This window comes from Rhipicephalus microplus, unplaced genomic scaffold, assembly GCF_043290135.1.
Source record: "Rhipicephalus microplus isolate Deutch F79 unplaced genomic scaffold, USDA_Rmic scaffold_12, whole genome shotgun sequence".
NCBI classification, from domain to species: Eukaryota; Metazoa; Arthropoda; class Arachnida; order Ixodida; family Ixodidae; genus Rhipicephalus; species Rhipicephalus microplus.
The window spans coordinates 19,900,029-19,925,024 of record NW_027464585.1 but is presented as its reverse complement, the minus strand read 5'-3'; the positions used below and the strand labels follow the sequence as shown (position 1 = coordinate 19,925,024).

The following is a 24,996-nucleotide window of genomic DNA, read 5'->3' as shown; positions in this document are numbered from 1 at the left end:
GACGTTAAGGATAAAGATCGACTGCCTAAGTTCAGAGTTAGGGATCAGTTCAATCAAAATGTATTCGTCTTTGAGGTCTGGGCGGACCTCGTGGCGAACGTTTGTGTATTTGTTCAAGATGAGTGTGTCTATGTCTCGAGTGCCCACGCGGTGGTCCGCTTCGGTGCGGTAGGCACGCAGAGTGGGTTCGGCGGTAAGCGTCTCTTGGAGTAAATTTACGGCAGGCTGGTCGGCACCTGATATTATAGGAGTGAGAGAGAGGAGGAAGCACCTGATATATTAAATTGGCACCTGATATTTTCGCGTCGCTATTTGTGCGAATATAGCGACGCGAAATCGCTCAAGTATTTTGGTCAGATTCGCTTTAGTTAGCTGTTCACCCTCCAAGTTTTCAGCTGCCCTGCGTTTCGTGGCGCGACTCATGACTGCTGCATTAGAAGGAGCTGAAGCTGCAGCGGACGCGGCGGGTTCGTCGGGTGCCGGTCCACCGACTATGCGCTTGTTTTGCTGTTGCATGATCCGTGCGTCGGGTGCTGGTTCGGTGACTGCGCGTTCACTCTGCTCCTGCATGTATCGTAAAAGCGTCTTACCCCCGCAATCACAAACACTACTCGACTCGAATTTCATCCTTCACTTGACTTGGCTGCGCACTGCGCCGTTGTTCAGGCAAAAATGACGCTGCGTTGCTCAAGAATAGCAGCAAATTATACTGTTATACAGTGATTTTTTCTGTCTACAGATGGCGCTTTTATTGGCTTTCTCAAGTGAAAATGAAGCGTTGAGTGAAGGGGCGTTCTAGAATAAGGGCCTGAATCTCTGCGAGGGTTTTTGCGTAGGAACGCGTTCTCGCGTTCGAGTGTGTATTTTTTCAGTTACATGCTGTGGCAGTTGTCTCACCTGCTCATGGCTGCGGGTCTCACCTTTAGTGGCGACCCGGTCGGCTTAGGTGGTTTGCATCGTGCTTTTCAAAGTGGATGGTTGGGTCTGCACCGGCTTCTTGGGCATCGGCGTCGTGTGCTGCTGTTTTGTGGCCACTGGGTGGCCTTAGGTGGGTTCACTGGTGTTGTGTCTGCGGAGTCGGCGACGGTGGCGTCGGACGACACAGGGCACCTGATAGTGGTTTGGGCATGTGCGAGCCCCCGTAACGTGGGCTTGTCCGCACAGTGCATATTTTGGTTGAACACACTCATGTTCACTACCAGTGAGTTGAACACCACGATGCTCACAAAATTTCGTTGTTGGAGTCGGGTACAGGTCCTGGCGGTGTTCATTTGTCTCTTGTATAGCGTGTAACGCAGCAGTAACCTGCCACAGTGCACGTAGTTTGATACTTTTAGTCTGTTGAATAGGCGAATCACAGTAGTATTTTTAATGCGGCGCACGCCGAGAAGCGTCAGGTTGTGCGTCGTCGAAAAGAGGCGTTCTAGTTCCGAGTCTAGTAGGTCGGCCTTAACCCCTCGCACAACAACTCGGCTGGTGTAGCTGGGCGTGGCGACTAGGCAGAAACGGGGTAGCGTGGCTCCGCCAGGGCTATCTCACGCACGTTAACGTAGGCTTCAGCGTGGACTGTGCTCCATGTACGTATAACGAATATACTTCCTGGTCTTACGAAAAATCTTCCTGGTCTTACGGACGTCGAGTCCTCCACCCGGGTGAACGATGACCCGGCATTGATCAGCGGGTAGAGGCGGGAGCCGGCTGGCGGCTGAAACCTTCTTCAATGCTCCGGCATACAGGGTGCCGGTAGGGACGCGATGTTGTTTGCCGGTAGCTTGCAGCAGGTTTGCGGGGCGTTTCTCGGGAGCAGCGATGCAGTGAAGAAGAAAACATCGAGTCAGCCTGGCCGTTGAACTTGGAAAATCAAACCGCACAGACCACAAACAGCTGCCGAAATAGCACTCAAAACCACAAACAAGCAAACGTTAAACTCAAGTGCGACCCAGCCGCCCGTCGTTCACTCGAATGAGTGCCTGTCAACGGTCTTTAAAGAAGCGTCTTCTGAGGCCGGGCACGTAGCACGTAGACAGGGTAATTACTGGTTATATGATAAGTGGGGCAATGGGATTGTGCATACACGGGATATACCGAATGGTGGATAAGCCACCGCATCTACATGAAAGGAGAAGGGGGCGGTAATCCCGTATTCTTACACCGTTCTTACGCAAGTTCTTACACCGGCTGAAGAAAGTAGCAGGACATGTGGTCGTAGAGGTGGATTTTTCAGCACTAGTTGAGCTAAGCTACCTGTGTAAGCTTACTGCCCAGCCTCTAAATGTCCGGCAAATGCCAGAAAAAACACCGCCATCCTTTCGTGGCATGCTTTGTTGGTGTCGTGTAAATATTGACACTGACATGTGGCAAGAAATACATTAGCCAAACAGGACGATGTATAAATTATCATTTAGGGGAACACAAACAAAACGTACCTTGGTACAGAGGTGGGCACCTGTCCACACAATTCAACGACTGTGGTTGTTCCCGTATGCATTCAAGACGTATCAAAACCAGCTGGCATAAAAATAAGTGTACTCACGAAATAATCGAAGCAAGGATCATATTCATCGAATGAGAGAATTGTGTCAGCTCACCGTCGTTAATGTTATTGGAGAAAGAAATGCTGTTCTTGAGTTCGTCAATGCAATGAAAAGCTCAGGTGGCCATGGATGTATATATGAAGGGCGAGTTTTCAATAAAAAACTCTTTTCTAGCCTGGCACCCTATTCTCTCGCCTTTTCTTTTGTTGTTTGAGTTGCGCCTAAAATATTTTATGAGATCTAGAAATATATTTTACACCTTAGGCCCACTCAGACTCAGACTCGCCAAATTTTCCAGAGCCAAACTCAATCGGACTCACAATCACGTGAATTTTCTTCAGGCGGAATAACTCAGGCTCCGACTCACCAAATATTACTCCCCCGAACTGACTAAGACTCAGACTCACTGCTCGAAGTAAGTGTCAGTCAGTCCGAGTAAGTCGACTCATGAGTGAGTTTGCACGGTTGGCCGTCTTAGCTCAAGTTCTTCTTCCAATCAGGGACGCTCTTCAGGCTTTTACACAGCTTCCTCTAATCATGTTCTAACTGTTCAACCACGTACATTGTTTGTCAGAACGGAGATCACCAAGAGGCAATGTGAGTTTATCCACGTTGATCAATGTACACTTAACCGTCGTAGTATATACTACAGCATAACGGTTAAGATACGGGCAGAGAAGAGAATCAGCCCTGTGTCCCTTTTCTCTCGGTGTCCAATCCGTTGCGCTGTAAAATATTATATGTCGAACTTCTACCGACTTGACCAACTCAAGATTCTGGTACAGTTAACATTCGAATTCATATGTAAGAACTAGTTTTACTTTCTTGTAACTCCTATCACGAGGAGGTAAAGCACGTTTTTGATGAAGTGCACGTTAATAGTTCATTGTGTTTTTTTCTGCAAATGTTGAATTTTATATTAAAATAGTTGTTTTTAGTTGCATTGTACAAAACGAGTACCCATCTCGTACTACGCAGGTGATTTTCAACAGAAAGCTCTAGTGATTGGCGGCGAAGTTTGCCTGTGGGCAGAATATATTGACGCCACTAATATCATTAGTAGGACTTGGTGAGTATTTACCTCATCTGCATATTCTAGCATACTTGTAACTATAGGGCGAACATACTTAACGTGTACTAAACTTGTATATTTAAACTCACACATTAGCCATGAAAACAGGAAAACTCAATAACTGCTGGCATAAAAAAGGTATAGCAGCATTTGTACACGTTTCGGCTTCCTTACGATGGTCCATGGGCTATGGGTTGCTTGTTTTTTTACCGTACAAACTTCATACCGTGTTTGATACCCGGAAAATCTCTATACTACCTCACTCTTTTCTAAAGTTTTGTTATCGCCCTGTTACACAGTAATTGCTGCCTTGTGCACCAACCACACGAAATGACCAAGAACCGTCGAGAATCTTAGAACCTTCCGATGCAAATATGCTCACAAGGCTAAGTTTCTTCTACACCCTGCGTGGCCCCTGGCGAAAACAAAGGAATAATCTAGGGCAGATATACAGGCTTTTTAAAGCAATACATATTTTTTTCCAAAAGCTATAATTGGTAGACACTTGCCATCTTCGCAGCCCATTTTCAATCAGAGGAGAAAAGATATGGTCACTCATTAGATCAACTAGGAATGAATAATTGATAAAAATATTTGAATTACCTATAATATAAATGCTAGGTCGAAAGCGGTATCAGCGTCGTTAGAAAAGCAGCAAGAGCTGGCCGGGTATGCGGGCAGCGCCACAGCAGCAACTGGCAGTCTTAGCTAGTGCCTCGCGCCAACGTGTTGATGTCGCTGCAGTAGTGGGCATTCCTCTTCATTAGACTTCGTCCCCCGTCCGAAAAGAAGCCATCCTGGCGACTCACGGTGAACAGTGTACGAGCAGATCATAATAAGGTTTCAACCACTGTACGTGAACGGTTTTACGACACCGAAAGCGCTGGTCTGTGAAAGGGGTAACGGGTCACACGATGTAGTTAGGAGGTGAAGTCTCCAAAACAACGCGGTAGGGTCCCTGGTATTTTGAAACAAGCTTCGAGGAAAGGTCTGTAGGCAAAGCGGAAACCCAAAGCCACACAAGAGTTTATGAAACAAAGTTAGGGTACGGCTGGTTATCGTCACGTCAAAATTTTTGTCTCCATTGGTCGATGGTTGTAAACGACTGGGCGAGCTTGCGGCATTCCTCGGCGCGGCGGGCAGCTTCAGAGATAGGCGTAGACTTGGAAGAATCGGGGTGGTAAGGTAGAAGGGTATCAAGTGTGGTGGAAGGGTCTCGGCCAAATAACAGAAAAAAATGGTGAAAAGCCCGTAGTTGCCTGTGGAGCAGTGTTATATGCTAAAGTTACAAAAGGCAGAATTAGGTCCCAATTGGAGTGGTCTGAGGCAACATACTTTGATATCATGTCCCCTAAGGTACATGATATTGCCACCATTGATGAACGAGCCGCTGCGGCTCATACCCGTTTTAGGCGACGAAGAGGAAGAGAACATTTTCGTTGCTCGGCTTCAGGTGAACTCCTGGCTGCAGGTCTTGTTTTTGCTCGCGACATTACTGGTAGAGGTGCTGGGTACGTGTACTTCGGCTGTGTCGGCCATCGTGGAGACAGTTACATCTCCCAGAGCAAGAAGCAGCCGCCACCTGCGTGGGTTAACCCCCTGAACCTGGTCCCTTGACATCGATACCCAGAAAGATGGCAACTCCGATGGCAAGCCAGGTGGTCCAATCCAGCGATGCCCATGGTTCTCTTCTCGCCCATGTTTTTCATGCGCCACAGACACCAAAGCTGTTCCATGGAGACATCTTCAAGGATGTCGATGACTGGCTCGACCACTTTGATCGGTTGGCCAGTATCAACGAATGGGACGATATTCGCAAGCTGCGCCGAGTTTACTTCTACTTAGAGGATTCTGTGAAGACGTGGTACGAGAACCACGAGTGCTCCTTTGCAACCTGGCAAGAGTTTAGCCGTCAGTTCTGTCACGCCTATCGGAACACCGAGAGGAACGAGAGGACTGAACAAGCCATACCCTGCAGAAACCAGCGGCCGAACGAACGAGTATCCATGTTTGTCGATGACATGCTTCGGCTCTTCAAGCGCGTGGACCCTGCCATGCCCGAGGAGAAGAAGGTGCGGCATTTGATGCGCGGAGTAAAAGAACAGCTTTTCGCTGGGCTCGTGGGCAATCCACCGACGACAGTCACCCAGTTCATCAGTGAGGCGACCACTATGACACGTATGCTGCAGCAGCGGTCGTCACAATACGAACGCCAGATCCCGGCCACCGCATGCTCTATCGGCTCTGACAGCGAGAGACAGGCCCTTGTCGACTTCATTCAAAGTATAGTTCGGGACAAACTGCGACAGCTTCAGGCAGTGGGATCCCGTCAACCTGTGTCAGCCCTCGCGGATGTAATCCAACAAGAAGTCTGGCAGCACGTCACACCCCTGACCCCACTCACACCACCGATTCCCGAAGCCATAGTCCTGACATACGCAGTGGCATTGCGATCCCCTACGCCATCGGCTACAGATCCTGCTATGCGGCCCAGGTACCAGGCTGGCAGTCATTCCACGCCACTGCTTCGAGCCTGCCTCTCGGCTTAAGGTTCCCGAGCACACCCACCTATCTGCGTCTACCTCAAGACAAAGTGGTAGCAAGGCAAGCACGTGGCGCTGTTCGGATAACCGTCCGCTCTGCTATCACTGCGGCGAAGAGGGTCACGTATACAGGAACTGTCAAAACCGGCCACTAGGTCTCCGCGGCTTCCATCCTGATGCTCGATGCCCGCGCTACGGTGAGCGCCCCCGCGAAATCGAAGCCTATCTCATGGGCCAGCGAACACCTCCGACTGTCCAGCACCACCAGTTGAGGTCGCCAACGCCTCGCCGGTCTACGTCACCCAGTTTGCCCTCATCGTCTTCCGCTCCTTTCAGGAGCCGGTCACCAAGTCCCCGCAGGTGAAACTAGGAACGGTGACTTCTGGGGGTGAAGTCGTGGCCCGGCGAACTGTAAAAGACCCTCATTCGACGCAACGACTGGACGAGGACCATTCCGGTTTTGCAGTGTTCTCTGACAGCAGAAAGATCACTTCTGCCGAAATCGCCGTCTTCGTCGACAATCATGCTGTCAACGCCCTCGTCGACACCGGTGACGACTATTTCGTAATGAGCGCCACACTGGCATCTGAACTGAGGAAGGTTACCACACCATGGCAAGGACCCCAGTTGCACATGGCAGGGGGCCATCTGGTGATGCCTACCGGTATATGCACGGCACGCATTCGTGTACGTACGTCGACATTTGCGGGCTCTTTCCTCGTATTGCGCGTTTCCTCTCGGCCATTCTAGGAATGGACTTCCTTCGTGATTACGGTGCCGTCATTGACCTGCGTGAGTTACTTGTGTCGTTCGAGGATCCTTTTTGCGCTGCAACTGACAGTACACAATTCCGGAAAAGAGCGCTCCGTGTTACCAACGATTCTCTGACTCTCCCACCTCGAAGCAGCATCTTTGTCGAAGTAGAATTAGGACAGGACGTGTCTGACGCGGTAATTGCAGAGGCCAATTTGTCTCTCCTTATTTCACGACAAATCTGTGTTGCCCGATTTATCATTCAGCCTAGCACTAGGCATGTTCACCTGTTGGTCACGAACTTCAGCGACGAATATCGCCACCTAACGAGACACACTGCCATTGCATATTGTGTAGAACTTGCCGATGCCGATGGTTCGCCCACGTTAGCTTTATCTTCATCGAATGGCCACCCTGACGAGGCCTTCGGGAGCACTCTCGACGTAAACGAGAGACTACCTTCGGCTCAACGAAAAAGCCTTTTGCATTTACTCGGCTCATTTCAAGACTGCTTTGCCACTACGTCAAAGGTTAAACAGGCACCACTTGCTCAGCACCGTATCATCACGGAACCCACCGAGAGACCCATCCGACAAAACGCCTATAGGATGTCGCAAAAAGAGCAAGACGCTATACGTAACCAAATCCAGCAGATGGTTCAGGACGACGTCATCCAGCCATGAACCAGTCCCTGGGCTTCGCCAGTTGTGCTAATAAAGAATAAGGACGGTACGTTGTGTTTTTGCGTTGATTACCATAAACTGAACAAGGTCACCAAAAAGGAAGTTCAACCTCTACCCCGGATAGATGACTCGTTGGACCGTATACGCAACGCTGAATATTTTTTGTCCATGAATTTACGTAGCGGCTACTGGCAAATCACACTGGATGAGCGCGACCGCGAAAAGACGGCCTTTATTACTCGCGACGGCCTATACGAGTTTAGAGTGTTGCCTTTCGGTCTATGCTCAGCGCCAGCTATACTTTCCAAATAATGATGGATGCGGTTGTCAGAGGGCTCAAATGGCAATCATATCTTGTTTACCTTGATGACGTCGTGGTCTTTGCAGACACGTTTGAACAACAAGTCCAATGCCTTCATGCAGTACTTCAGGCAATCAGAACAGCGGGGCTTTCTCTCCAACCCGAGAAATGCCATTTTGGATATGAAGAACTGAAGTTCCTTGGTCACGTTGTGAGCCATGCCGGCATCCGCCCAGATCCGGAGAAAACCCGTGCTTTTGCCGCCTTTCCCATGCCCACAAATAAGCGCGACCTACGCCAATTTCTGGGGTTCTGTGCGTATTACAGGCGTTTTGTCAAAAACTTTTTGAAGATCGCAGAACCCCTCAACAAGCTTACAAAAGACGGTGTCTCGTTTGTTTGGGGTCCCGATCAGTGTCATGCGTTCGACACCCTCCGAAACCTCCTCCAGGCTTCGCCTCTACTGGGTCATTTTGACAATAGCGCTGACACGGAATCACACACTGACGCCAGCAACGTTAGACTAGGAGTCGTATTAATTCAGCAGCACAATGGCGTAGAACACGTGATTGCTTATGCGAGCAGAACCTTATTCCCAGCGCAGAGAAACTATTCTGCAACCGAGAAGGAATGCCTCGTTGTTGTTTGGACCATAACAAAGTTCCGCCCATACTTGTATGGCCGCCCATTCAGGGTAGTTAGCGACCACCACTCCCTTTGTTGGCTCGCAAATCTCAAAAATCCCTCAGGGCGTGTAGCACGATGAAGCCTTCGGCTACAAGATTTCGATGTCACTATCGTTCACAAATCTAGGCGGAAACACACCGACGCCGACTGTCTCTCACGTGCACCGGTCGAAAATGCCAACACTATCCTTGAAGACGTCCACACTTTTCTTGTTGCCGTATCAGCAACCCGCTCGGCTGAGCAACAGCGTCACCACTCGGAGCTCATTCCGCTCATTGACTACCTGGAAGGACGCAATTCCCACCCTCTTCGAAGCTTTGCATGCTCGCTATCCTCCTTTTGTTTCCGCGATCGAGTGCTTTACAAAAATAACTTTCATCCTACACAAGCTATATATCTGCTTGTTGCGCCAACTACGCTTTGTGGTGACATTTTACGTGCGTGTCATGGTGAGCCATCGTCCAGACACCTCGGGTATACGCGCACGCTGCAATGGATTCAACGCTCCTACTACTGGCCACGTCTCGCAAAGACTGTGAAGCACTACGTTCACACATGTCGCGACTGTCAGCGACGTCAGATTTCACCTTTACGACCAGCGGGACTACTGCAACCAATAGGCCCACCAAAGGCGCCTTTTCATCAGATTGGCAAGGACTTGCTGGGGTCATTCCTCACGTTTTCGTCCGGAAACCGGTGGATTGTGGTCGCTACCGACTACTTAACATGCTACTGTGAAACCAAGGCGCTTCCAAAAGCAACAGCAGCAGATGTCGCCCAATTTTTCGTGAACAGCATCGTCTTACGTCACGGTGCTCCAGCTGTCGTCATAACTGATCGTGGGACAGCTTTCACCGCAGAGATGGTGCAGGAAGTCTTGTGATTAGGTGGCACGGAACATCGTAAAACAACGGCTTACCACCCGCAAGCAAACGGGCTGACTGAACGACTCAATAAGACAATTGCAGACATGCTGTCAATGTATGTGGACATCAATCACAAGAACTGGGACGCCATACTTCCCTACGTAACTTTTGCGTATAACACTGCTGTTGAAGAAAGTACCAGTTTCACACCTTTTCGGTTAGTCCACGGTCGCGAGGTCACGAGGATGCTCGACGCCACGCTCAGGCCCGACAACTTAGAAATATACCACACCAATGCCGCCAAATTTGCGCAGTTTGCAGAAGAGGCCCGTCAAATTGCTCGTCACCGTATTCAACATCACCGAAACGCAGACGCGCGCCACTACAATCTTCGTCACCGTGAAGTTATCTTCAAGCCCGGTGATGAAGTCTGGGTGTGGACCCTTATCCGACAACGTGGCCGTTCAGAAAAGCTTCTTCGCGGCTACTTCGGCCCTTACAAGGTCGTACGACGTCTCAGTGACGCTACATACGAGGTTCTCCCAGAAGGCACTTCGAGACGTTCCCGTTTCACGCCGCGAACTGAAGTCGTTTCCGTTTCACGGCACAAACCACACTTTTCGCGCTGTGAATCGCCAGTGAGTGACTGACTTTATTCGTCTCTCTTTCACATTCTTTCCTATTTTTCTTATTTCTCAATTAACTCTTGGCTCCACAACCATGTTATTCCGCCTTACGCCATTCATTTTGCTTGCATAGTAATTTTAATCTCATTTTCTTTTTTTTGCCTTCATGTACAGCATCGAGACGATGCTTCTTGGGAGAGGGGGTAATGCCACCATTGATGAACGAGCCGCTGTGGCCCATACCCGTTTGGGGCAACGAAGAGAAAGAGAACATTTTTGTTGCTCGGGTTCAGGTGAACTCCTGGCTGCAGGTCTTGTTTTTGCTTGCAACAATATCATGTACCTAGGGTACATAATATTATGTACCTTAGGGGGCATGATATCAAAGTATGTTGCCTCAGACCACTCCGATTGGGACCTAATTCTGCCTTTGGTGACTTACGCATATAACACTGCTCCACAGGCAACTACGAGCTTTTCACCATTTTTTCGCAAAAAAGTGCGGCGGTATGATGACGTCTTCAGCAACAAATAATTTGTCCCCGGTTTCAAAAGAATCATATAACGGAGCGTCACTAAACACTTCAAGTGCCACCTCAGCGTGAGAGCCGTCGATGATGGTCCTATTAGCGGAGAGAAAGCCCCACCCAAATTGAGGTCATGGGAGCAGGAATCCAACACTAGGAATTCGACGACATAGATGAGGCCATCAATCGCGATGCGAGCAGTACAGGCAGCGGCCGGCGTGACGTGATCTGCGCTGGCTGTACGAAGTGATATATTTGCTAGTGGCGTCATAACTTTTTTGAGCAAGTGGCAGAGTCTAGCACTGATCACTGAAACTGCGGCACCAGTGTCGACAAAAGCAGTGCAGCGACGCCGTCCACATGTACGTCCAAAACATTCGTTGGTGAAGTGAAAGGCCTTGGTCTTTTCGCCGGCGACGAAGTTCCTGCCTTTGGAACTGCGGCCCTTAGTTTTCCCGCTTGGGCGATGAAGAACGACGACGCATCGGCGATGGCGAGCGGCAGTTAACAGGAGGGCGGTGGTCGGCGTTCGGTGGCGTCTGGTGGGGGGGCTGAGAGCCTGTGAAGAAAGAGCGTTGTGGCACATACAAGGCAGTTTTGATGCTCTGGACGAAGCTCTGGTGGTACACAGAGACGTGCTGACGGCAGTATTGCGCTATGTGGCTAGGTAGCCCACAGACAAAGCATATTGGTCGATTGTCAAGTGTACGCCATTATCCACTACTCCGGACGGACCTTGGTTGAGAGAACCGAGTAGTGGGTCACAGCGGCACGGCTGAGGGTAGTGGCGTAAAAGTCTGAAGAGGTGGCTGAGCCGCCACTTCAGCTTAGCTTAGAGCTGCTTTTATCTCGGTTCAGGCAACAGGGCTCGGCAACAGTGAAGCGTTACTGGGAGATGGCAGAGCCGCGCAAACTTGCTCCTGGATGGCCTGGCGGATGTTTGCTGGTTGAGGGGATGGTGGTTGGCTGGCTGTTGATTGCAGTGATAGCTGACGAGCGACATCAGCATGAGCGAACTCCTTGATCTGTGATAGCAGCGACTGAAGGTCAGATGTGGTGGTCAGGCTAGAAAGGGTGTCATCCGGGACGTTAGGCCGTAGCGTGGGAAGACGCTGTCGTCGCAGCTCGTCGAAACACTGACACAACTCGATGACCTCAGAAACAGGGACAGGGTTTTTCGAGAGCAGCATTTGAAAGGCGTCGTCGGAAATTCTTTTCATAATACGGCGTACCTTGTCAGTTTCCGCCATCGTCGGGTCGACACGCCGGCAGAGGTCAAGGATGTCCTCGATGTAGCTGGTGATTGGCTCACCAGTTTCTTGGGACGGGCCTCATAGGCGTTGTTCTGCGCGAAGTTCGCGCACACCAGGGCGTCCATTGACATCTGCGATGCAGGTTTTGAAGGTTGTCCAAGTGGGGATATCCGCCTCATGGCTTCTGTACCCAAGCTTGGCAACATCCGTTAAAGAAAACATCACGGATTTGTGTGATCGTCCCATTTGTTAGTAGCACTGACTCGTTCATAAGATTCCAGCCACTCCTCAACGTCTTTCTCGTCCATGCCGCTGAAGATGTCGGGTTCTCGCAAGAGCTGGGCACCGGGAGAGCTCCTGCATGGTGAAGCTGGTTGGGGGTGTGAAGACAGTGTCGTCAGGCATGACGGATGGCAGCTTTCGGCTACGCAGTTCCAGGACTGGGGAAGACCGCAGCACTCTCCACCAAAATATAATGTAAATACAAGGTCTTAAGCGGTATCAGCGTCGTTACAGAAGCAGCTAGAGCTGGCCGGGTATATGAGCAGCATCCCAGCAGCAACCAGGCAGTCTTAGCTCCTGCCTCGCGCCAAAGTGTCGATGTCACTTCAGTAATAGGCATTCCTCTTCACTACATACCTTTTTAAATAATATGTAAGGGTCGTTGTTTATATGACCCAGTTGTTCCACGTGACAAAGTATGGCCAGCCTAGCTTTAAAAATATTTTAAAAATCTTGCGTCCTTTCAGAGATTCACCATCGAACTTCCAGACCGCGATGCCAGAAAAAACGGAACTAACGCGCTGAGTCCAGCAAAGCAAGCCAAGTTCGTCACAACACACTCCGCGCGCTATTTTTGTTTTCTCCGGCAACGCGGTCTGGAGAATTGACGATGTATCTGTGACCACGCCTGACATTTTCAGTTTTCAAAAACTATGCTCCGCATAATTTGTGACGAAGAACAACTTTGCCATATACAACCACCTTGAAGTTTGTAACAGAAAGCTTTGTTATTCACTTCTATATATTTAGCAGGAAAATCTTTTCGCCTCCTCCTGGAAATCAGCTGCGAAGGCGACATGTGCTGAACTAATATAGTTTTTGAAGGAAAAATCTGTATTACTTAAAAAAAACTCCCTGTTTCAAATGCTGACGTGCTTTACCTCTTCTCAGTTGAGAAACAGCCAACGCTCAGTTCACAGCTGTTAGTGCCAATGTGTAATGCTGTAACATAATTTTCCGTCTCCAGGCCACAAATTTGGCCAAATATGGCCTCATCTTGGACATATCGACTACTGTCTTTGTCAAACTCACGACTACTTGACGTCTAGTGAAGAAATTGCTTTTTCATGTACCGGACGCCTCCTTCAAGCTATGAATCCAGCACCAGTCGTGAATAAGACATCAACGACAACCTCTAGCAGCGAACAAGCCTAAGGCAACAAAGTTTACCACAGGAGTATTGGCCTCTACCCAAGAATACTTGAAAGACCAAAGGCGTTACCTCGACTCTGGCAGCTATACCATCCGCTGCGCCACAGCACGCAGTAGTGAGGCAGCAGTCAAGAAAGCCAATGAATTTCCGTGGATTACCGTGCCCCGCCGTGGTGGTCTAGTGACTAAGGTACTCAGCTGCTGACCCGCACGTTGCGGGATCGAATCCCGGCTGCGGCAGCTGCATTTCCGATGGAGGCAGAAATGTTGTAGGCCACTGTACTAAGATTTCGGTGCACGTTCTAGAAACCCAGGCAGTCGAAATTTTCGAAGCCCTCCATGACGGCGTTTCTTATAATCATGTAGTGGTTTTGGGACGTTACACCCGATGTATATATCAACCCGGGGATTATCGCTTGAATATTCGCAGACGTGGCAGCAGACCTACCACTCAGTGGCCATCCTGAAAACCGTGGGACGCAAAAAAGAAGTTGCGTCACGTCTACTTCTATACCTAAAAGCTGCGGAGAAGAGCTGGTTTGAGAATCAGAGATTCTGAACTTGAAAAATGGATCCCATCCGTGGCGAATTCTCCGACACGCTAGATGAGCATCGCTGGCAAAGAAAGGGCCGCTTATACACTAAATAAAAAGTTATAGCAAGCATTTCACCAGTCACGCTACAAGATGGGCCGTATTCTTCGGCCTAAGGTACCATCCACAACACCCTACTAACAACGGCACTCCACACACTCCTAAATATTCACAAACCTAACTTTCATATATACACCCTGAGAGGAACTCCATAATTGGCAGAGGGCGGCGTACACACAGAACTAAAAGAACCAGTCCTCGGAAGCCATTGTATCACAGTGCTATAGTTTAGTGCTTTGCTATAGTTGCCCCACACTGAATTCCCGTGTAAAAAATGCAGATCCGACATACAGTGGAAATCAATGATATGCGAAGCACGAATAAGAAAGGTTTATATGTCACTTTAAAATCAGCACAACGTTACGAGGTGGAGGTGAATGTTGTCGTACATGTCTTCCGTGTCACGATTGTCATGTTTGGATGTGTTGTTTACTTTCGTCATCTATCCATGTCACGTAATACCAAATTTAATATATCTGGAGCGAGCGAAACGGCCGCGAGCACGCTACTGGTGAGGTATGTTGTCATGTTCTTACATGAGACGCTTGTCAGGATTATCATGTTTGCACCAGTCATATATTTTGTCATCTATTCACGTCACTAACACCAAATTTGTTATATGTGGAGCTAGCAAAACGGCCATAAGCGCGTCATGAAGGGCCCAGTATACTTCAATATAGCGTTGACGTGCGCGCACGCTGAGCACAGCGACGCTACGGCAGCAAAACGCGAGCACTCTTTAGTCTGACGCCAGCCGCGACCGATGCAACCAGCGTCCGTCGGCGCGGCCCGACGGCAACCGGCGCTAAATTCACGCCGATGCGTTACCCAGAAAACATTGCGTCTCCCTCTTCTCGTGATGAAAAGATGCCGGACGTGCCAAAACGCGCATGTGTCAAAGCGAGGCAGTGCGACACACGCCTGCGAGTATATTGTCATGCAGCAAAGGACGACGCTGTTGTCTATGAGGAAAACAAGTTTATTGGAGCGAACCTGTGCTCCCCTTACAACTGAAAAAATACACAGGCGACAAAGCAGCGGCCAGCAAAACGACGGGCACGCTAGTGAGCGATGGCGATCGAATGACGCGGCATCGGCTGTGCGGGAATTTATATTCCTCGGCACGAGGGTTTCTCGAATAGTCGAATTGTATCGAGAACGCCGTGATAGCGTTTGTTAGAAACGCTGTTCGTTCAAACAGCGCCTCCAACAAACAACGCTTGAAGCGTTGTTTCTATCGAACAACGCTTGAAGCGTTGTTCGATAGCGTATGTTCGAAACGCTGTGGTAGCGTTTGTTCGAAACGCTGTGAAAACAGCGATAGCACAGGCCGGCGCAGCCAGGCCGAAAAAAACAAAACACAAATAAACAAACCCAAAGCATGGTTCGCGGCATTACCCCCCCCTCTAAGAGCGCATCGACCCGATGCTAACATAAGGGACAGTCCACACAAATTAAAATAAATGTTCGTCATCGTCCGTAGAAAGGTTTTAAGCGAACCACATGGACGACTTCGGGCCGCGTGCGTCGTCGTGATGTACGGAAGTCCCCATCGGGGATCACTTCTTACGTTAGTTCGCCAACACGTCGTAGAATCTGGTAGGGTCCGAAATAGCGTCGTAGAAGTTTTTCACTGAGTCCACGTCGTTGAATTGGAGTCCAAACCTACACACGATCTCCAGGATGGTACTCGGCGTCTCGGCGTCGGAGATTGTAGCGTCCGGCATCCACCAGTTGCTGGTCCGTTATACGAGCTCGAGCGAGCTGGCGGGCCTCCTCCGCATGTTGGAGGTATCCTTGGACGTCGGCGGTGAGGTCGTCGTCTTCTACGTGCGGAAGCATGGCGTCGAGCATCGTAGACGGCCGTCTTCCGTAGACGAGCTCGGACGGTGTCATCTGCGTGGTTTCTTGAATAGCCGTGTTGTACGCAAACGTGACTTGCGGGAGGACTTCGTCCCACGTCTTATGTTCAACGTCGACGTACATAGAGAGCATATCCGCGATTGTCTTAATGAGCCGTTCCGTTTGTCCATTCGTTTGGGGGTGGTACGCCGTCGTTCTTCGGTGATCTGTGTTGCTGTAGCGTAAGATTCATTGCATGAGCTCCGCAGTGAAGGTCGTTCCGCGGTCCGTGATTAGGACCTCAGGGGCTCCATGTCGCATCACAATTAGGTTATTACAGAACTTTGCAACTTCTTGTGCAGTTCCCCTAGGAAGAGCGGTGGTCTTTGCGTAGCGCGTCATGTAGTCTGTCGCTACGACAATCCATTTGTTCGCGGATCGGGATGTAGGGAACGGGCCCAGAAGGTCCATTCCGACCTGTTGAAAGGGCCTCGTTGGGATGGCGATCGGCTGCAGAAGTCCGGCTGGTCTCGTCGGTGGTGTTTTTCGTCGCTGGCAGTCACGGCAGCTCCGGACGTAGTGGGTGACATCGGATGTATGGCGGGGCCAGAAGTATTTCGCCTTGATTTTTGTAATCGTGCGAGCTGTTCCGAGATGTCCGGAAGACGGGTCGTCGTGGCACGCTTCCAAAATTTCGTCACGAAGGTCTGCGGGGATGACAAGTAGATAATTCGTTCTCGTTCCAGGGTTGAAATTCTTCTTCACTAGGATGGAGTTTTTGAGGCTGAATGCTGGTAAGTTGCGCTTGAACGCCCTAGGCACGGCGACGTTGTGTCCTTCGAGGTAGTCGATCATGGCGCGGAGGTCGGGTCGGCACGCTGCTGGGCGGCTACGTCGCTATCTGTCACGACTCCAAAGAACGCGCTGTCTTCATCGGAGTCCTGTGGTGGTGGGTCGACGGGGGCGCGGGACAGGCAGTCGGCGTCGGAGTGTTTCCTGCCGGATTTGTAGAATATTGTAACGTCAAACTCTTGCAGGCGCAAGCTCCACCGCCCAAGACGGCCAGAGGGGTCCTTCAAATTGGCGAGCCAACACAGTGCATGATGGTCTGTCACAACCTTAAACGATCTACCATAGACGTATGGGCGAAATTTTGAAATGGCCCATATGATAGCCAGGCACTCTTTCTCGGAGGCAGAGTAGTTTCTCTCCTCCTTCGACAGACCACGGCTTGCATAGGCGATTACCTTTTCGTAACCGCTTTGCTTTTGGACGAGGACGGCACCCACACCGATATCACTGGCGTCCTTGTGAATTTCCGTTTCGGCGTTTTCGTCGAAATGAGCGAGCACGGGCGGGTTTTGCAGGCGTTGTTGCAGCTCGCAGAATGCCTTTTCTTGGTCGTTTTCCCAGCTGAAAGGGGTGCTTTCTTTTGTCAGGCGCGTGAGTGGCTCTGCAATGCGTGCGAAGTTTGCGACGAATCGCCGGCAGTATGCGCACAGTCCGAGAAACCTTCGCACACCCTTTTTATCTTTCGGCCTTGGGAAGTTCGCAATGGCTGATGTTTTTGCCGGGTCAGGTAGGACTCCCGCGGCGTTCACGACGTGACCCAAGAACATGAGTTCTTTGTACGCGAAACGGCACTTCTCAGGCTTCAGCGTTAACCACGACGTACGAATGGCCTCGAGTACAGATTCCAACCTTGTGAGGTGTTCGTCGATAGTCCGGGCGAATACGACAACGTCGTCGAGGTATACGAGGCAAGTGTGCCACTTCAGGCCTGCTAGCACAGTCTCCATGACTCTCTGAAACGTTGCGGGCGCCGTGCACAGCCCAAACGGCATCACCTTGAACTCGTATAGACCGTCCGGGGTTATAAATGCAGTCTTCTCTCGGTCTCTCTCGTCCACTTCAATTTGCCAGTAGCCGGTCTTCAGATCCATGGATGAGAAGTACTTGGCGTGGCAGAGGTGGTCGAGGGCGTCGTCGATTTGTGGCAGGGGGTACACGTCCTTTTTGGTGATTTTGGTACATCTCCGGCAGTCAACGCAGAATTTTAAAGTGCCATCTTTTTTCTTCACGAGTACAACCGGCGCAGCTCACGGACTTTTTGATGGCTGTATTATGTCGTCGCTGAGCATGTCATCAACTTGTGTCCGGATGGCTTCGCACTCGTGTGAAGAAACGCGGTACGGTGACTGTCTGGTAGGTCGGGCTCCATCTTCGGTTATTATCCGGTGCTTCGCCAAAGGTGTCCGACGTAACTTCGAGTTCAAAGAAAAACACTCGCTGTAGCGACGGAGCAACTCCAGTAATCTGTCCCGAATTTCTTGCGACAGCGCCGGGTTCATGTCGAAAAGATGTGGCAGCTGGAAGCATCTGCGCGTGCGCGTTCAAAGGTGGCGACCGCGATCACTTGACTCGCTTCTTGCGTTTCTTCGAAGAACGCAATTGCAGTGCCCTTGTTTAGATGCTGGTACTCCTCGGTGAAATTGGTGACCAAAACGTGGGATCTGCGTTCCTTAAACCGCCCAATGCCTCTTGCGACAGACACACCGTGGTCTAGAAGCAACCTTTGGTCAGTCTCCACGATAGCGTTGACGTCAGGAGCAGCACCTTCACAATAGACGGTGATCATCAAGCTTGCGCGGGGTGGCAGGGTGACGTGATCGTCGGCGATCCTTACAACAGCACGGTGTCCGAGGTTCGGCTGCGGCGTCGTGGAGTGATCGGAAGAAAACGTTATCGACCTTGTCTGCAGATCAATTATTGCGCCATTGTCCGTCAAAAAGTCCATTCCGAGAATTACGTCGCAGGAGCAGTTAGGCAAAATGACGAACTCCGAAGGGTACGTAGTGCCATCTATAGTGACGCGCGATGTGCACATTCCACTTGGGTCACGAGGTGGCCTCCAGCTGTGCGTATGTGCGGACCGTCCCAACTGGTCATAACTTTCTTTAGCTTGGACGCGAATGACCCGCTCATGACAGAGTAGTCGGCTCCCGTGTCGATGAGGGCGACTACGTCAAGGCCGTCGATGGACAACTGGACGTCGGATGCCGCTTTCCTCGAATTTCGGGTGCGTCGGGGCGTCTTATCGTGTCTTGCACGTGTTGATGGTCGGGCACTATGCGTCGTCATCGTCGTCTTCTCAGCGGCAGGCTTCGTCATTACGGGTACGCGTCGCGCAGCGTAGGTGTCGTCGTTTTCGGGGGTCTCGTCAGGGTGTCGTCGGGTCGTCGGGATGAGGGCATGTCGTGAGTCACGGTCTTGCGTCGTTAGAGGGTTTTCATTTTCTCGCCGTTGTGCAACTTCACCTCCAGAAGTTGCTGCTTTTAGCTTCCCCCTCATGGGCTGGGGGACCTTCCACGGGCGAAGTCAGCTTGGCTGCGACGGTTGGGGGATTGGTACGGGTAGGGCGACAGCGAACGATTGAAACGGGATGGTCCGCGGCTGGTGTTCGACAGGTATTCTTCGATTTCAAATGGGCGCTGGCCGGCTCGCGGGCGGGGTGCGTCGACGGAGAACCAACGCAAACCCAGCCTCTTGTACGGGCAGCGGCGGTAGACGTGGTTGGCCTCTCCGCAGTGGTAGCACAGCGGACGATTATCTGGCGTTCACCACACCTCGGTCTTTCTGGGCGCCTGGTTTCGGGGGGTTACAGGGGACGGGCGGGCGACATTGGGCGGCGGTACGGCGGGGCCTCTTGATAACGGGTTGGGACGGGTCGGGGTCGACGAGCAGCAGCGGAGTAGGTCATCGCTTCTGGTTCGCAAGATGCTTCCGACGGCGTGGAATTCCCCAGTGCTTGCTGAACCTCCTCGCGGACGACGTCAGTGAGGGAGGCGACTTGGGGCTGCAGCGTTGCTGGGAACAATTTCCTCAGTTCCTCGCGAACGACGGCGCGGATGGTCTCCCACAAGTCTTCCGTCGTCAATCCAGGGGCGTTTACCGGGTTCACCGAAAGGGTGTTGAGTGGTCTATCGTATTGCCGCGAACGCATATCCAAGGTCCTCTCGATCATCGAAGCCTCGCTCGGTGAAGAACTCAGCGATGGTCTTGGGGGATTGCGGATGAGGCCAGCGAAGAGCTGCGGATGAGGCCAGCGAAGAGCTCTTGTTTAACTCCCAGCATCAGAAAGCGCACCTTCTTCTCTTCTGCCATTTCGGTGTCAGCTCTCCGGAACAGCATCTTCATCTCCTCAGCGAACAGTACAACACCTTCGTTAGGGTGTTGCATTCGCGTCTCCAACAAAAGGGCGGCTCGTTCTTTCCGCACAACCGTTGCGAATGTTTTGAGGAATTCGCTCTTCAAGACAGTCCAGTCGGTTAGGGAGCCTTCATGGTTCTCAAACCATGTTCGAGCTGCATCCTCCAAATAGAAGAAGACATGACGAAACGTTTGTTCGTCATCCCAGCTGTTGAAGATGCGGATGCGCTCCAGCTTCTCCAGCCACTCTTCCGGGTCTTCAGCAGGAGATCCTCGGAATGATGGGGGCTCACGAGGTTGTTGCAGAACGACGGCAGGGTTGGTAGCGCTGGTCATGGTGCCTGCGTTGATCATCGTGGTTTTTACGTCTTCTTTCCTTTTTTTATCCGGGAGCAGTCCAAACTCTGGCTGAAGGCCTTGCTGTCGGCGGCTGACTCGAGTTGGGCGTGCTTGTCGGCTTGGCAATGGCTTAGGGTTCATGTACCCCGCACTTCCACGAGATGTCACGCAGCAAAGAACGACGCAGTTATTTACGAGGAAAACAAGTTTATTGGACCGAACCTGTGCTCCCCTAACAACTAAAAAAATACACAGGCGGCGAAGCAGCGGCCAGCAAAACGACGGGCACGCTAGTGAGCGTCGGCGATCGAATGACGCGGCATCGGCTGTGCGGGAATTCATATCCCTCGGCGCGAGGGTTTCTCGAATATTCGAATTGTATCAAGAACGCCGTGATAGCGTTTGTTAGAAACGCTGTTCGTTCAAACAGCGCCTCCAACAAACAACGCTTGAAGCGTTGTTTCTATCGAACAACGCTTGAAACGTTGTTAGATAGTGTTTGTTCGAAACGCTGTGAAAACAGCGATAGCACAGGCCGGCGCAGCTAGGCCGAAAAAAACAAAACACAAATAAACAAACCCAAACCATGGTTCGCGGCAGTATGACAAAACCGGCGCCTGGTGTCACAAAGCCGGCGTGACCCGACGAAATGAACGCCGGCGAGAACGCGCACCACGTCACATTGAAAGGTATTGGCGACTTGACCGTGGCATGTAGCCATGTTCTCACATGACATACATCACATGATTATCATGTTTGCATCAGTCACATGCCTTCGTCCTCCATTAACCTCACGTTATACCAGATTTGGCCTGAAACGGCCGCGATTGCATCATGAGTGTGGCATGTGGTCATGTTGTTACTTGAAACACATGTCATGAATATCATGTTTGCATGTGTCATTTACCTATGTCGTTCATTCAGGCTGCGTAAATACCGAGTTTGTACATGTGAAGCTAGCGATACTATCGCGAGCGCATCATGAGCGTAGCATTGAATCATGTTGTTACATGACGCGCACCTCATGTTTATCTTGTTTACACCAGTATCATAATTTCTTCATCCGTTCATGTACAGTAATACCAAATTTGGTACAAATGAAGCTAGCAAAACGGCCCCCAGGTGTGCTTTTCTGGACTTGTTGTAGTGGGAGCGAAGCATCATGACCATAACAACGTAGACTTCCTCCTCGCGCAAAAGAAACTTTACTCTAGACTTTCTATTTGTATTGTGAGATTTCTTTGTGTGTGTTCTTGTCCTCGTCCTATATAAAGAACGTCTTCGTGTTATCAGGTTGTCTTGAGTGCGTCCGATGACCTGGGCCTATTGAGTGAACCCCCTTAGTCACCACAATTGGCGAGCCTTGCTAGGATTGGCACAACCATCTTCCCGCCGAAAATTCGTGACGCTCAAGATGCCTGCAAACTTGCAAAGACTACTATGTATTGGAGAGGAGGTCAGTTGGTCTTGCTCAGATTTAGAAAGAGTGTTGCTAGAAGACCTCGAAGAGGAACGCGAGAGGATTGATTTCGAGCTGCAGTACATATGCAAAGATGATAATGACTATGAGTGTGTAAGACGAGAAGGAGAGAAGCTACTGTCAGAAATACGAACGGCTATATCAAACATACGAAAGACTGCAAGAGGCAAAACAGCACGTAATGAGGCTAATGAGGTGGATAGGGTAAAACCTCACCAATACGAGACATATATCGCTGGTTCGCTGACACGTGAAAACGTGAATGATAAAGAACTGGACGTTCTTGCTCCAGATACACAGTGTGCAACTACAGGTGTGACGCGGGCATGTGGCGACCACACAGTTCACAGTGATAGAGAGCAAGTAGTTTTTGCCTTTTTCTGTTAGGACCTGTTGGTCAAGCTAACACTGTTGCAAAAAGATTTCAGTCTGTGACTTCAGAACCGCCAAGTGGTCGCGGTAACAAAAGTGATGTGAAGGAAAGCGCAGCCAGTGAACATGGTGCGGCTGACGTAGAGGAAGCTTGGGTACTGTGCGAAAGCACGCCAGCAGAGTGTATGCTAGGCACGAGTCAGACAACTACCTTGCCGGCTGAAATGATAGTTCAGAAGGTCAAGTTAAAGGACGTTCCTGACGACATTCCGGAAATATAGCCGTAAGGGCAAAGGTTGGGCAAGACAGACCTGAACTCCCAAAGCACTAGAGCAGGTAGGGTCGCCATGAGCCCAATATATGACTATTGATACCACTTCAGAACAGATGGCAATCCGTCCAGAGGAAGCTTGTCGTGCTGTGGGTACCACCCAGCTTGATACTCAGGTACTCATTTTATGGTTCAGTACTGGTGGTTAGATCTAAGCAGCATCTACAATGCTCTGCGTTACCCAGAAGCCAGCCGAAATGAAAAACGCTGGTCCTGCGCGAGCACTTGGCAGAAAAAAGAATCAGCCTATAAATCTGATGCAGTGATACGGAACTGACCTGTGCTCCCATTGTATGTATACTTTTGTGATGCCCACTTGCGCCTCTTAGATATTGTGACATGTCATATGACAACAGAATAAGTTGAACCGCTCTCCACTTTTGAGATAGGCTCACGTCAAATCTGCGCAACACATGTTCTTTGGTGAAACGTCGAGAATATATTCAATGTGACATCGGAACGAATGCCGGAAATAGTGCGCTTCTATGCCGGTAAATCTTTGAGTGTAACTTGAAGTGCTCTCTAAGTGCCGGTGAAACACTTGAACATTCTAGCCTACAGCAATGGTGCAACTCCGTCTCGAACTTGTGCGTCTGAATTTCAGCCCGAGTAGACATTGCACCGTACGAAGGTAAGCAACAAAAGTGTCTATCTTACACTTCCTTTACATCCTTTGGCTTTGTCAAGTTGCGCGCTCTGTGGACTATTTTAACAGTAGCAGCCAAAGTGCGTGCAACTTTCTGAAACAGGGAGGGGGGGAAGAATGTGATTACTCCGTCAAGTGAGCCGTAGGGGCCAATTTATTTGTGATCGGTGTGCGGGGGCGATTTAGCATTTCAGGTGCGAGGTAATTACCATGATAGTGATAGCGGTGAAATGATGAAGCTCGGCTATGCGCGTGCTCGTGCGCGTACCTCGTGAAAAGCTCCCGAGCCACGGGGACAGCTCGACAAACCTGAGAGAGCAGAGCGCAAAAACAAGTTGGGGCCAGCCCCGACTGCTCGTTCTGACCCTCGGTGTCCGGGCCTCGTCTCGGCGTTAAAGTCCTCGGGTGCATTCTGGACTGGGCATCGCCCCACCTCATCTCCGGGTTGGTCCGAAGCAACGTTCTTCACGGCCAGCCGCTGTTCTGGTCTCGGAGCGAACGTACGCAGCCGGCTTCGATGGTTGTCGGGGATTTCGGCCCCGTGTCCTAGGCGCTCGCGTCAGTCGAGCGAGGCCTGGATGCCAACAAGACGTCATGGTGTGAGACAACAACTTAAGTTCGAGCCAGCGAGCTACACGAGAAGGGCTGTCTCACCGTGGACGCTACTGCGATGGACACAACGCCACGTTGCCCGGTACTACGGTCACCGCAACGACGGTGCGTGAGAGTGTAGTTTTCTGGACTTAGTGTCGTGGTAGCGAAGCATGCTGACCGTGACAGCGTCAACTTTCTCTTCGCACAAAAGAAACTTTATTGTAGACTTTCTTTTTGTCATTGTGAGATTTCTTCGTGTGTGTTCTAGTCCTCATCTGATATGAAGAACGTCTTCATGTTATCAGGTTGTCTTGAGTGCGTCCGATGACCTGGGCCCATTGAGTAAACCCTCTTACTCCTCACACAGGGCGTCAAAAGCGGGGCATGTAGTCGTGTTGCTGCATGACGCGCATCTATTGATTATCATGCCTGCACCATTCACATACCTTCGTCATCCGTTCACGTACCGAAATACTAAGTTTAGTATATAGGACGCCAGAGAAATGGCCACTAGCGCATTATGAGCGTGTAATGTAGTTGTTATATGGCATGCATGTCATGATTTTCATGGTATAGTCTGTCGCTTGTGTGCGTCATGCAACCATGTCATACCATACCAGTTTTGAAGCATGCCGCATGAACGAAACCACCTTGAAGGCCTGCAGAACCATGAAATGTAAATCATGACATTCATGACATACATGTCATAATTTTCATGTCATGATAATCAAGAATGCTCTAAATACAGTCATCTAATGCCATACCAAGTTTGCTTTTGATACCATAATCAAAACGGCCAGGAGAGCTTGAAGCCGCAGGCTGTTAGATTAGATAGATAGATAGATAGATAGATAGATAGATAAATAGATAGATAAATAGATACGCTCAAAGTCACCGAAATTCACTAAGAAATGCTTCGCATTGAAAATCACAGCATATTCACTGAGTGAATGATGATGAGTGGAGCGAAGCTTTGGAAGGTTTTATCGGTAAACCGTGAATCTCCGTCCGCTGGCCGCGTCCATCCGTCTGCCTGCCTGCCTGTCTGTCTGTCTGTCTGTCTGTCCGACCGTCCGTTCATCTAGTAACCACTCCAAGTACTTCCATCTCACAATTTTTCTTCATATACATACCTTAAACAAGTACTGCCATCCAGTGGGCGTTCCAAGAATTAAACGAGAGATGGCTACCTGCTACTGGTGTGTACCTCAAGGACGCACGGCCCACGGCTTTAGAAGCTTCACCCCCAGA

General features: G+C 50.4%; 1 protein-coding gene across 5 annotated transcripts in view; it reads left to right on the top strand.

Moving 5' to 3' along the window:
• LOC119167801 (beta-hexosaminidase subunit alpha) overlaps positions 1-24,996 on the top strand; it is a 608,225-nt gene that overhangs the window by 476,771 nt on the left and 106,458 nt on the right. For 3 of the 5 annotated variants that reach the window (XM_075882390.1, XM_075882391.1, XM_075882392.1), the window contains exon 12: positions 3,513-3,603. The exons of the other annotated variants lie outside the window; for them this stretch is intronic. In XM_075882390.1, coding sequence (XP_075738505.1) covers positions 3,513-3,603 — 91 coding nt within the window. The remainder of the gene's footprint in view (positions 1-3,512; positions 3,604-24,996) is intronic. 5 annotated transcript variants of the gene reach the window in all.